Here is a 14,117-nt window from a genome sequence, read left to right on the forward strand (position 1 = left end):
TGTATGTCACTGCCACACGGCAGCATGCGGGTGAAATAAATAGTGCCAGTGTTTTTCAAAGGCAGTATAGTATTGTTTTTAATTAATTAGTACCGCAGTACTTTATTAGTACATGCAAACCTTTCGTAAATCATGAAGAGCTATGTTGTGTTGTGGTCTTTGCTGTTCCAGGCTGGAGTCCCAGATGACAACAGACATCCAAGCCATCCTCCAAATCCTCCAGAGGCAAAGCACAGCTGGTCCTCCTTCCTACAGCACCGTTAGCTCCAGCCCCGAGTACCAGAGGCCAACCATCAGGGTGCAGCCAGCGTCGGCCACACAGGCGGACCTCAACCTAAGTCGTGCTCTGGTAGACTAGACAGCACACGGCCATGAGGCCTCTGACATCATTTGAAGTTGAATGATTTTTAGTCGCTCTCTCTTTGGGTCCTGGTGTGTTAAAGGTCAGATTGTAAGAAACCTTCACATTCCTGATCCACAGAGTCTTCCAGAAGATTACTGGACTATCAGGATGATGAACAGATAGTCCCACTTGGAAACATCATTAGTTCTGTTGAACTACACAAATGCCAAAGTTGTCTTCAGATCGACAATTCACTGCCTAGCAGCGTGGTATCATCATCTGCTTCTGACCCGGGCTTCCTGGGAGGTATAGTAGTTCTTTGTAACCTCCTAAAACAACAGACTTTCTCTCAAGCTTGACTCAGGGTCTAAAGATGACTGAATATGCAATTGAACAAAAAAAACTTGATTCCGTTCTTTTTCTCCAGCCGTTCCTGATGACCAATATGTATGTCTTCTACTATATATATATATATATATATATATATATATATATATATATATATATATAATATGTATACATTACACACAGTATTTGATCGTGTAGTAAGTTTACCCTTACAAAGACTTGGACAAACTTTATTGATCCTTAGGGAAATTGTTTGACACAGTAGCTTACTTACAAGAGACAATGACAACCAACACTTTGAAAGACTGTAAAAAGGAGGAAGAAATAATAAAAATATAATAGACAACATCAACAAAAAAGTGATAGTATATAAGCAGCAGCAATACAATGGGATGACTAAAAATGTTATTATAAGTAAATACAACGTATTAATACACTAAAAACGAAGAAAGGTGTGGTAATGTTAAACAGTGTAGTAATAAACCAGTATTCACTATTACACATACTTGCTAACCTTGAGACCTCCGAATTCGGGAGATGGGGGCGGGTTGGTGGTAGCGGGGGCTGTATATTGTAGCGTCCCGGAAGAGTTAGTGCTGCAAGGGATTCTGGGTATTTGTTCTGTTGTGTTTATGTTGTGTTACGGTGCGGATGTTCTCCCGAAACGTGTTTGTCATTCTTGTTTGGTGTGGGTTCACAGTGTGGCGCATATTTGTAACAGTGTTAAAGTTGTTTATACGGCCACCCTTAGTGTGACCTGTATGGCTGTTGATGAAGTATGCCTTGCAGTCACTCATGTGTGTGTTTTAAAACCGCATATATTATGTGACTGGGTCGGCACACTGTGACGACAGGTTGTAGATGACGCTAAAGGCAGTGTCCCCAAAATGTTTGTCCGGGTGGAAATCGGGAGAAATTCGGGAGAATGGTTGCCCCGGGAGATTTTCGGGAGGGGCACTGAAATTCGGGAGTCTCCCGGGAAAATTGGGAGGGTTGGTAAGTATGATTACAGTACAGAGAGTGATTGTACAGCTGGATGAAGTGGGGAATGAAGGAGTTCTTGTAGCATTTACTGCGGGAGCGAAGCTGGAGAAGCCTGATGGAGTATAAGCTCCGCTGTCCCTCAATTGTCTGGTGGAGTGGGTGGGCAGGATTAAGGGACGACTCAACCTAAGGAGGAGCCCTGGGGATGAGGGAATTTTGCCTCAACAACCTTTCCCCGCGCCCAAAAACAGTTAAAAAAAAAAATTAACATTTTTGTTCATGAATACATCTCCTTGGCAAAGGGCGCATGCCTGTCTGTGCGAGTGTAATAGGAGCCAGTCGATTTAAGTTATAAGTAATGTGCTGGCGATCCAGGAGACTTTCCGCATTTTAGCTCAATAGTAGTACGCTGGTCTTTCACATGGGCGATGTAAAAACTATGCAACAGAGAACAAGTGAGAGAGGGAGAGAGCGTGAACACATTTGCGAGAAATCCGTCGAGCTCCTGATTGCGTGGGGCCCCTGGGCTTCAGCCCAGGTAAGCCCGTGCATTAAGGCGGCCTTGGTAGGATTGTTCGGGCCAATAGTTCGACTCGCTTTCCAAATCAGTTGGTCCATCCGACTTATGTCCATTTTGCTGGGGCTGTTCCCTTTAGCAAACCACTGCAAAGTACAAAGCACTGGCTACCGCAGACTGGTGAAAAGTCACCAACAGTTTGCTACGCACATTAAAGGACTTAAGCATCCTTAGGAAATAGTCTAATCATGCTCTTCTTATATACCGCCTTGCTGTTGTCCTTCCAGTCCACATTGCTGTTCAAGTGGGCGCGTTTCTTGGGAACCGGCACGATGCAGGATGTTTTCCATAGCGCTGGTATCCTTTTCTAACTTCAGACTCAGGTTGAAGTGTAGGATCTGAGTCAGACTAGCAGCAGAAGTCCTCAGGAACCAGGAGTTGACACAGTCCAGACCTGCTGACTTAGCTTGGTTGACACTTCTCAGTTGTCGTCTCACCTGGTCAGGTGTCAAGAGTTACAGGACTGGCTTTGTCAGTGGGGATGGAAGTAGGGGGCAGCCAAGAGTAATCGTTTGTAGACTCTTTGTAGACAGGGGTGGTGGGAGGAGGACCAGCAGGGATTGCAGTGTGAAATCTATTGAAAAATGCATTCTGAAACCCTCTTCTTGCTGCATGGCCTTGGTGTTAGAGCCAAGATAGAAATCCCACTGCCTTTCCTCTTACAGCTCAGGAGGTTGTACAGCCAGGTACAGACGCACTGTGGTCTGCGTGTAGCCAATCTCTGTAAAGCACATGATACAGCTCACGTTCTGACCATAAGGAACCACAGGCTTGAATTTTCTTCTTTGCCCTTTCATCTTTACAACGGCAATGCATTGCACGCCCTTTTTCTGTAATTCCACGGGGAATGTGCGACTGCGCTCTACACCGCGCTGGAGGTTTGGACAACGCAAGCAGTTTGATCGCGTAAACTGAGCGCAGCCAAACACAATTAGACCCCCAAAAAAAGAAAGGTATCTTGAACACACAAAAACACCCAAGAACCATGGGAAGTGGTTTGTTAGATGAAGATAAGTTAGAAAAAACAGGAACACGTTGAATAACACACCAGGAATAAGTCTCTGATTTAGGCGCACATCAAAGATTGTCCTCGTGGTAGATTTATCCTAAAATAAAATAAACATGAAATTAAGGTTATTAGGATAGGATGGCATAGGATATGACAGCAACTTGAGTGTTCCAGGTTTGATTCCCGCTTCCGCCATCCTAGTCACAGTCGTTGTGTCCTTGGGCAAGGCACTTCACCCACGTGTTCCCAGTTCTAACCAATCAAACTGGTTTAAATGTAACTTAGATAATGAGTTTCACTAAGTAAAGCGCTTTGAGTCACAAGAGAAAATCGCTATATAAATATAATTTACACTTCACATGGGATTGGATAGCACTTTTTTTGTCATTGCACTTCAAAAGTACAACGAAATTGCATTTTCAGCACATACCCGTTGAAAAGCAGACGTACATTACACAGGGTGACAGGACAGGAGCAGCTATGGCGGCGCGGCGTAAAAGGTTTGGAAAATAGTAAACATGAGGGGAAGAGGGACAAGCGGTAGGAAATGGATGGATGAGGGGAAGAGAAGGACGAAAAAATCAAGTCCCAAACTAAACTTCTGGAGGTGGGGGTGTTTATTAAGAGACCAGGAAAAAAAACTCTATAGCAAAGCACATAAACATATTACGACATACAACTGGAGACTTGCAATAGGGGCAATTTGAATTTGATTGAGATTAGTAAGTATTTGATGTTGAGCAGCAGTCATTGTGACCCAACTTAAAACACACAAATGAGTCCTTTGCCTTCAAGAGAGTACTTCTAATAATTAATTACGGGCATAAAATACACCTGTCACACAAACATTAGCTTCCATTCAAACCTCTACACCACCATGGGCAAGACCAAAGAGCTGACCTCAAGGACATAATTGTACCATTGCACAAGACTGGAATGGACTACAAGTTTGACAATAAACTCCTGAATGAGTCACACAAGGAAAATGTATTGAGGTCACAGGACAACAAAATAGAGTTGTTTGGCATCAAGTGGACTGGTCCTGTTTGTAAAGAAATGATAATATGAATCCAACAACATCATCACTACTGTCAAACATGGAGGTGCAAACATTCTGTTCTCCAACCAAAGTCCCTCCTGGCATTTGATTGATTGAAACGTGTATTAGTAGATTGCACAGTATAGTACATATTCCGTACAATTGACTACTAAATGGTAACACCCCAATAGGTTTTTCAACTTGTTTAAGTTGTTTAAGTTTGATTCATGACACAGATACAGTATATACTATCATAATACAGTCATCTCACAAGTTAATCATCAGAGTATATACATTGAATTATTGACATTATTTACAATCCGGGGGGCGGGATGGGGAGGGAGTTGGGGCGGAGGGGTTAGGTTTGGTTGTTATCAGCACTTCAGTCACCAACAATTATATAATCTGACATTGAAACAGTGTAGGTCTGACTTCATAGGATATGTACAGCAAGCTGTGAACATAGTGAGCTCAGAAAGCATAAGAACAAGTACCGTATTTTTCGGGGTATAAGTCGCACCTGCCGAAAATGCATAATAAAGAAGGAAAAAAACATTATGCAACTTTCATAAACTATGAAAAAAACTGCGACTTATAGTCCGAAAAATACGGTATATACATTTGATTATTTACAATCCGGGGAGGGTGTTAGTCTTGGGTTGTAGTTGACTGGAGGTGTTCTTTTAGTGCGGTTTTGAAGGAGGATAGAGATGCACTTGTTTGCAACCCTGCTTACCGACCATCAGAACAACTTCAAACACACTACAAGTACAACTACAAGAAACAAGTACCACAACTACAACAAACTACAAGTATCCATCCATCCATTTTCTACCGCTTATTCCCTTTGGGGTCGCGGGGGGCGCTGGAGCCTATCTCAGCTACAATCGGGCGGAAGGCGGGGTACACCCTGGACAAGTCGTGCTACAAATACAAGTACAGAACTACTACTACAAGTACTGCAACTACTGTGCTAGAAACTACAGGTACACTACTAAAGATACAAGAAAGTACATGTACAGTACTACAAGAAAGTACAAACCCTGTTTCCATATGAGTTGGGAAATTGTGTTAGATGTAAATACAAACGGAATACAATGATTTGTAAATAATTTTCAACCCATATTCAGTTGAATGCACTACAAAGACAACATATTTGATGTTCAAACTCATAAACTTAATTTTTTTTTTAACAGTGATTTCTCCAGATTCTCTGAACCTTTTGATGATATTACGGACCGTAGATGATGAAATCCCTAAATTCCTTGCAATAGCTGGTTGAGAAAGGTTTTTCTTAAACTGTTCAACAATTTGCTCACGCATGTGTTGACAAAGTGGTGACCCTCCCCCCATCCTTGTTTGTGAATGACTGAGCATTTCATGGAATCTACTTTTATACCCAATCATGGCACCCACCTGTTCCCAATTTGCCTGTTCACCTGTGGGATGTTCCAAATAAGTGTTTGATGAGCATTCCTCAACTTTATCAGTATTTATTGCCACCTTTCCCAACTTCTTTGTCACGTGTTGCTGGCATCAAATTCTAAAGTTAATGATTATTTGTAAAAAAAAAAAATGTTTATCAGTTTGAACATCAAATATGTTGTCTTTGTAGCATATTCAACTGAATATGGGATGAAAATGATTTGCAAATCATTGTATTCCGTTTATATTTACATCTAACACAATTTCCCAACTCATATAGAAACGGGGTTTGTACACGCACACTACTACAAGTACTATAACTGTAAAAAAATATATATCTAACAACTCTACTTGCAAATAATACTTTCCACACCAAGTACTAAATCACCTTTTGTATTGGAATCAAATATTTATTCCACCCAATCAAATACAAATGTATTTGCAAACTTTACTTAATATTTTTGTTCCCTCATTAGAACAAATCTACCATAAAAACGACGTACTGTTTACATCTTTGTGAGGGTGAACTTTGTCAGAGGGCAATGAAACACTGATGTACTTAGTGTTTCTGACTAAGTGCTCGTGTTGTGCACAGGAGAAAAGTTACTTGAAACTTCTCACGCTCGATAAATATCACAATTCTCAGTTTGAGGTTGACCTGCTTTCTGCTACAAATGTACACAAAGAAGACCCAGCAGGTTTATGGTGTGCCTACTTTACTCTGCATTGCCAGTGTAAGCGTGTCTAAAATATAGAAAAAAAAACACCAATGGAACATAAACATGTTGGTTTTAGATCTTGTCAGTTATATTGCCAACAAATAATTGTCATTGCATGCGAAGACAAGCGTTTGCCTTGAAATTTAGTCAACTCTCTTTGCCAGCTGGTTTGAACTGACTTTGACTACATTTCTAAGATTATTTGTGTCAGTGCAAGAATTGTGATGGTTTTGAATGAGGTCATGCGGGCCCAATTTTAATGGTGAGACGTTCAGAAATTACTTTTTATGTTGGATTTTGAACGCCTTAGCAGTGTCACATCTTCTAAGTGCTCTAATTTATAACTCGAACGAATTTGACCAACAGTTGAAATTGTATGCAACTTTGTGTTTGACTTCAACTCATTAAGTCCCTAAGTAAGTATAAAAACATGCTTGTCATGTGACAGTCATGTGACTATCTCAGGATATTACCCAATATGGTAGTGTCATTTTTTGCCATTAAAAGCTCATTTTAAATTCACTTAACAATTGTAATGCTCAAATAGGATGTCAAAGATTACAATTCAACCGTTTTATTATATTACGCCAATGAATTTATAGCAAACAATCTAAGAAAATGGTACTATACATCAGTGGTCCCCAACCTTTTTGTAGCTGCGGATCGGTCAACGCTTGAAAATTTGTCCCATGGACCGGGGGTGGTGCTTACGGAGTATCCCTGCAGACTGTATTGATATATAACGTATATATTGTGTTTTTTATGTTGATTTAATAAAAAATAAATTAAAATATTTTTATTTTTTATTTTTTTTATTTCTTGTGCGGCCCGTGGACCAATCAGTCCATGGACCGGTACTGGGCCGCGCCCCGGTGGTTGGGGACCACTGCTATACTTGTTTTAGCCTTGAAAAATGCTAATAAGACACTCAAACAATGTCACTGTTTTAATTATTTTACATGAATTAATGTTATTTCACTTTATGTTCCATATCAAGGTTTTTGATTTTTGGTTTCTAATTTAATCATTTTTATTATACAGTGCATCTGGAAAGTATTCACAGCGCTTAAATTTGTTTCTACATTTTGTTATGCCAGAGCCATATTCCAAAATCGAATACTTTCACTTTTGTCCTCAAAATTCTTCAGACAATACCCCATAATGACAATGTTAAAAGGTCTTTAAAAAAATCATGAATAGCAAATGTATTAAAAATAAAAAAATAAAATCACATACACAAAACCCAAAACCAGTGAAGTTGGCACGTTGTGTAAATGGTAAATCAAAACAGAATGCAATAATTTGCTAATCCTTTTCAACTTATATTTAATTGAATAGACTGCAAAGACAAGATATTTAATGTTCAAACTGAGAAACTTAAATTTATTTGGCAAATAATTTGTAAATAATCAATAACTTAGAATTAGATGGCAGCAACACATTGCAAAAAAGTTGGCACAGGGGTATGTTCACCACTGTGTTACATGGCCTTTCCTTTAAACAACACTCAGTAAAACGTTTGGGAACTGAGGAGACACATTTTTGAAGCTTTTCAGGTGGAATTATTTCCCATTCTTGCTTGATGTACAGCTTAAGTTGTTCAACAGTGGGGACGGCGTGGCCGTACCAGCAACTTTAGGGTTCCTGGTTCGATCCCCACCTTCTACCAACCTTGTCACGTCCGTTGTGTCCCTGAGCAAGACACTTCACCCTTGCTCCTGATGGGTCGTGGTTAGGGCCTTGCATGGCAGCTCCCGCCATCAGTGTGTGAATGTGTGTGTGAATGTGGAAATAATGTAAAAGCGCTTTGAGTACCTTGAAGGTAGAAAAGCACTATACAAGTATAACCCATTTACCTTTTACCATTTGACAGTCCGGGGTCTGAGTTGTCGTATTTGACACTTCATAATGCGCCACACATTTTCTGGACTACAGGCAGGCCAGTATAGTCCCTGTACTCTTTTACTACAAATCCACTCTGTTGTAACGTGCAGAATGTGGCTTGGCATCGTCTTGCTGAAATAAGCAGGGGCGTCCATGATAATGTTGCTTTGATGGCAACATATGTTGCTCCAAAACCTGTATGTACCTTTCAGCATTAATGGTGCCTTCACAGATGTGTAAGTTACCCATGTCTTGGGCACTAATACACCCCCATACCATCACAGATGCTGGCTTTTCAACTTTGCGCCTATAACAATCCGGATGGTCCTCTTCCTCTTTGGTCCGGAGGACACGACGTCCACAGTTTCCAAAAACAATTTGAAATGTGGACTCGTCAGACCACAGAACACTTTTCCACTTTGCATCAGTCCATCTTAGATGATCTTGGGCAGTGTTTCTGGGTGTTGTTGAGAAATGGTTTTCGCTTTGCATAGGAAAGTTTTAACTTGCACTTACAGATGTAGCGACCAACTGTTGTTACTGACAGTGGTTTTCTGAAGTGTCCCTGAGCCCATGTGGTGATATCCTTTACACACCGATGTCGCTTTTTGATGCAGTACCGCCTGAGGGATCCTAGGTCACGGTCATACAATGTTGATTTTCGGCCTTGCCGCTTTCGTGCAGTGATTTCTCCAACCTTAAATCAAGATTCGAGACGTAGTTTATATTACGCCGCAGTTGATTGGTCGATATGTTCCTTGTGACCAATCAGGACATCTGTTATGAATGATGACGTTAATAACGTCATCATTCATAATGGTTATTACCGCCATTTTCCATATGTAAACTATGTCGGTTCTCGAGAGAAAGGACGCTTTACGAGTAAAAGAAATTGATAAACATGTCAAAAATAAGTTTCGATGGGACTGGATGGAAAGGGAAATCACTGATACTGTTGGGAAGAAGGAAGTTACGACTTTGTTCGGTGATTTTATTCGGAAAATCGATCGTCCCGGAAAGGTTTTGTGCACGTGGTGTCATGATAATATTGACTATGGATCACGAGGTTTCAAGGCTTTGGAAGTACATGCGAAACGCCAAAAACATATGAAACAACTTGAAGCAAGGTATGTTCTATTAATGATGTTTTCATGTCTTTAAACACTAAAATATTTTCTTCAAATGGTGCTGTCTTTGTTAATTTTAGCATGTTAAATTGGTGAAAAACCATGAGCTTCGGGGGGCGTCGCCCCCCTTGTCCCCCCAACCTTCATCCCCCAGACCCCCGGAAATTGTTTCAGTCTTTTTCATTGTGGTCAAATCACATGCCTGGACTGAGCATTTCATGGAAGCTGCTTTTATACCCAATCATGGCACCCACCTGTTCCCAATTAGCCTGTTCACCTGTGGGATGTTCCAAATAAGTGTTTGATGAGCATTCCTCAACTTTCTCAGTCTTTTTTTGCCATTTGTGCCAGCTTTTTTGAAACATGTTGCAGGCATCAAATTCCAAATGAGCTAATATTTGCAAAAAATAACAAAGTTTACCTGTTCGAACGTTAAGTATCTTGTCTTTGCAGTATATTCAATTGAATATAGCTTGAAAAGGATTTGCAAATCATTGTATTCCGTTTTGTTTTACCATTTACACAACGTGCCAACTTCACTGGTTTTGGGTTTTGTACATAAGTATTCACAGCATTTGCACAATACTTGATGTACCTTTGGCAGCAATAACAGCCTTAAGTCGCTTTGATGCCACAAGCATGACACACCTATCTTTGGGCAGTTTTGCCCATTCCTCTCTGCAGCACCTCTCAAGCTCCCATCAGCTTGGGTGGGAAGCTTTGGTTTTAATACAGGATGTCTCTGTAGATATTCATATTTCCCTCTATCCTAACGAGTCTCCCTGTGAAAAGCATCCCCACAGCATGATGCTGCCACCACCATGCTTCACTGTGGGGATGGTATTGGCCTGGTTTCCTCCTAACATGACACCTGGCATTCACGCCAAAGAGTTCAATCTTGGTCTCATCAGACCAGAGAATGTTGTTTCTCTTGGTCTGAGAGTCCTTCAGGTGCACGTTACTAAGAAATGGCTTCCGTCTGGTCACTATACCATACAGGCCTGATTAGGGAATTGCTGCAGAGATGATTGTCCTTCGAGAAGATTATCCTCTCTCCAATTTTCAATACACATATTAAGTAATTCAATTTTTAGAATAAGGCCTTAACATAACAATGTGGACATTTTCCAGATGCACTATATGGTCAAAATTGTAAGCACTTGACAATGATAATCTTAAATGGTGGCGGAATTAAACACTGATGTAATTATAACATACAATAATAACAATGCAAGTAACCCTTTTAAACGCAATAAACATTTTTCATTACTATAGGAGTTTTTATTTGGAAGGTCAAAATTCTAACTACCCTAAATCAGTAAACCAACATAGAAATAAAATGGACTTAATCGTTGTCAGCAGAAATTGCAATTCAATAAACATTAAACATCTTGAAGTGAGTGAGTCGCGACTAGCAAGGCGATGTCCGTGTATCCTGTGTGTGCTCATACCCAAACAAAGAGACTTCACACTGTTAATTTAGTTTTACTGTCAAATGAATGTGCTCAGGTGCTGAGAGCCATGCACAGAGTGAAACCTCTTGCATCCATTTTGAAAGCTAGAGACAAAGAAAAGAAACAGACACACCAAAGCTATCAAGTTTATTTACATTTATCTTTTGATTAATTGTATTATTTTTTTAATGGTTCTGGACATCGTATAACATGTTTTTTAATGCCATTTAAGGCCTTAATATTTGCAAAATCCATTTACTGACTTTTAATGTTTTTTAATGACCGGTGAAAACCCTGCATATGGAACATAAAGTAGTGCAGTACCGAAAAGTTAAATGAAAACCGAAGCAATTATTTTTTGTAACAAATATTGTAAATCCAATTAACTCGTTCCAAACATCCAAAAATATTAACACAACACACATTATATAGAGAATAATTCTAATTTCCCATGCAACGACCAATGTGAAAGATGTACAAACCTCGTTTCCATGAGTTGGGAAATTGTGTTAGATGTAAATATAAACGGAATACAATGATTTGCAAATCATTTTCAACCCATATTCAGTTGAATATGCTACAAAGACAACATATTTGATGTTCAAACTGCAAATAATCATTAACTTTAGAATTTGATGCCAGCAACACGTGACAAAGAAGTTGGGAAAGGTGGCAATAAATACTGATAAAGTTGAGGAATGCTCATCAAACACTTATTTGGAACATCCCACAGGTGTGCAGGCTAATTAGGAACAGGTGGGTGCCATGATTGGGTATAGAAACAGCTTCCCAAAAAATGCTCAGTCTTTCACAAGAAAGGATGGGGCGAGGTACACCCCTTTGTCCACAACTGCGTGAGCAAATAGTCAAACAGTTTAAGAACAACATTTCTCAAAGTGCAATTGCAAGAAATGTAGGGATTTCAACATCTACGGTCCATAATATTATCAAAAGGTTCAGAGAATCTGGAGAAATCACTCCACGTAAGCGGCATGGCCGGAAACCAACATTGAATGACCGTGACTTTCGATCTCTCAGACGGCACTGTATCAAAAACCGACATCAGCCTCTAAAGGATATCACCACATGGGCTCAGGAACACTTCAGAAAACCACTGTCACTAAATACAGTTTGTCGCTACATCTGTAAGTGCAAGTTAAAGCTCTACTATGCAAAGCGAAAGCCATTTATCAACAACATCCAGAAACGCCGCCGGCTTCTCTGGGCTCGAGATCATCTAAGATGGACTGATACAAAGTGGAAAAGTGTTCTGTGGTCTGACGAGTCCACATTTCAAATTGTTTTTGGAAATATTTGACATCGTGTCATCCGGACCAAAGGGGAAGCGAACCATCCAGACTGTTATCGACGCACAGTTGAAAAGCCAGCATCTGTGATGGTATGGGGGTGCATTAGTGCCCAAGACATGGGTAACTTAAACATCTGTGAAGGCACCATTAATGCTGAAAGGTACATACAGGTTTTGGAACAACATATGCTGCCATCTAAGCGCCGTCTTATTGGCATTGTCTTGCTTATTTCAGCAAGACAATGCCAAGCCACATTCAGCACGTGTTACAACAGCGTGGCTTCGTAAAAAAAGAGTGCGGGTACTTTCCTGGTCCGCCTGCAGTCCAGACCTGTCTCCCATTGAAAATGTGTGGCGCATTATGAAGCGTAAAATACGACAGCGGAGACCCCGGACTGTTGAACGACTGAAGCTCTACATAAAACAAGAATGGGAAAGAATTCCACTTTCAAAGCTTCAACAATTAGTTTCCTCAGTTCCCAATCGTTTATTGAGTGTTGTTAAAAGAAAAGGCCATGTAACACAGTGGTGAACATGCCCTTTCCCAACTACTTTGGCACGTGTTGCAGCCATGAAATTCTAAGTTAATTATTATTTGCAAAAAAAAAAATAAAGTTTATGAGTTTGAACATCAAATATCTTGTCTTTGTAGTGCATTCAATTGAATATGGGTTGAAAAGGATTTGCAAATCATTGTATTCCGTTTATATTTACATCTACCACAATTTCCCAACTCATATGGAAACGGAGTTTGTATAATTGAATGAAATGGATAAACATTTAACATCACTTCTAATTGCCAAGAATAACCAGTAGTGATTAAGGAAGGGGGAGCCACACCTTTTGCGACAAGTTCTTTCTTGAATTCAAAAGTGTTTCTCACCTTTATCAAAGTGCTGATTGATACTCACAACCTTTTTTGACCCTGTGGTGGATTATTTTGCAGTCATACTCAATAATTCACCAACATGTGGATTCTTTGTTTGGGCATTTGTAACACACAATGTTTGACTGTACGATAACCAAGATGGCATACAAAACCCTGATCATACCAAAAGTCAGACATGCGATTACAGTATTTGTAACATCACACAAATCTGACATGAACTTCCAGTCTTTTACAAAAACAATCAAAACTATCATCCACCATCATTTGACTTGAAATCATTTCATTCTCATGGCTAAAATTGGTTCAGTGTTTTATGATATCAGCGTGATATCATCTCATGGTATTTATGATAGCTCAGCAGAGATACTGTAAGACTTCGGTTCCTGCACGGAAGTCATGTGAGTCAACCTCTTCCTGGACATCAGTGATCTATCTATTCAAGTAGATTCCTGTATCAATTGTGTGCGTGTACACCTTTAGTGTCAGTTATGAAATTCTTTGAGAACAATTATGGTAGAAAGGACTTAGACTTAGAAAATCTTTATTGTCCCCGAGGGGCAATTTGGTTTGCAGCAGTAGTCATTAAAAACAAGGTACAACAGTAAAATGAGGTACAACAGTAAAAAACAAAACAAGGTATAACAGTAAAAACGAGGTACAACAGTAAAACAAGGTACAAATACATAAAATACATACAACATACAAACCATCATGAAGGCATTGAGTTAAAAACTAGAAACAATAAAAACTAATCATCACAGGTCACTTCCCACTAAAGTGACTGCATAGCAGCTAAGCTTGTATAAGAAGCTCATTTATAAAGGCAACAGCTGAGGGAACAAAGGATCTTATGTATCTGTTGTTTTTGGCCTTTCTATTAGTAGGGGCGTACCTGCATCCTGAGGGCAAGAGTCTAAACTCTGAGAAGAGAGGGTGCTGAGGGTTGACCAGAATGGCCTTTGCCTTCTGGATGACTCTGACCTGATAGATCTGGTTCAGGGGGTTCAAGG

The 14,117-nt window shown here is 40.0% G+C and overlaps 1 protein-coding gene across 5 annotated transcripts in view; it reads left to right on the forward strand.

Moving 5' to 3' along the window:
* The window catches only part of LOC133617939 (voltage-gated inwardly rectifying potassium channel KCNH7-like), a 129,813-nt gene extending 124,474 nt beyond the window's left edge, over positions 1-5,339 (forward strand). For all 5 annotated transcript variants that reach the window (XM_061978336.1, XM_061978342.1, XM_061978350.1 and 2 more), the window contains one exon: positions 172-5,339. In XM_061978336.1, the coding sequence (XP_061834320.1) occupies positions 172-358 (187 nt within the window). In that variant the 3' untranslated portion in view covers positions 359-5,339. The remainder of the gene's footprint in view (positions 1-171) is intronic.
* The last annotated feature ends 8,778 nt before the right edge of the window (positions 5,340-14,117 follow it).

This window comes from Nerophis lumbriciformis, linkage group LG01 (assembly GCF_033978685.3).
Source record: "Nerophis lumbriciformis linkage group LG01, RoL_Nlum_v2.1, whole genome shotgun sequence".
In the NCBI taxonomy this organism is placed as follows: Eukaryota; Metazoa; Chordata; class Actinopteri; order Syngnathiformes; family Syngnathidae; genus Nerophis; species Nerophis lumbriciformis.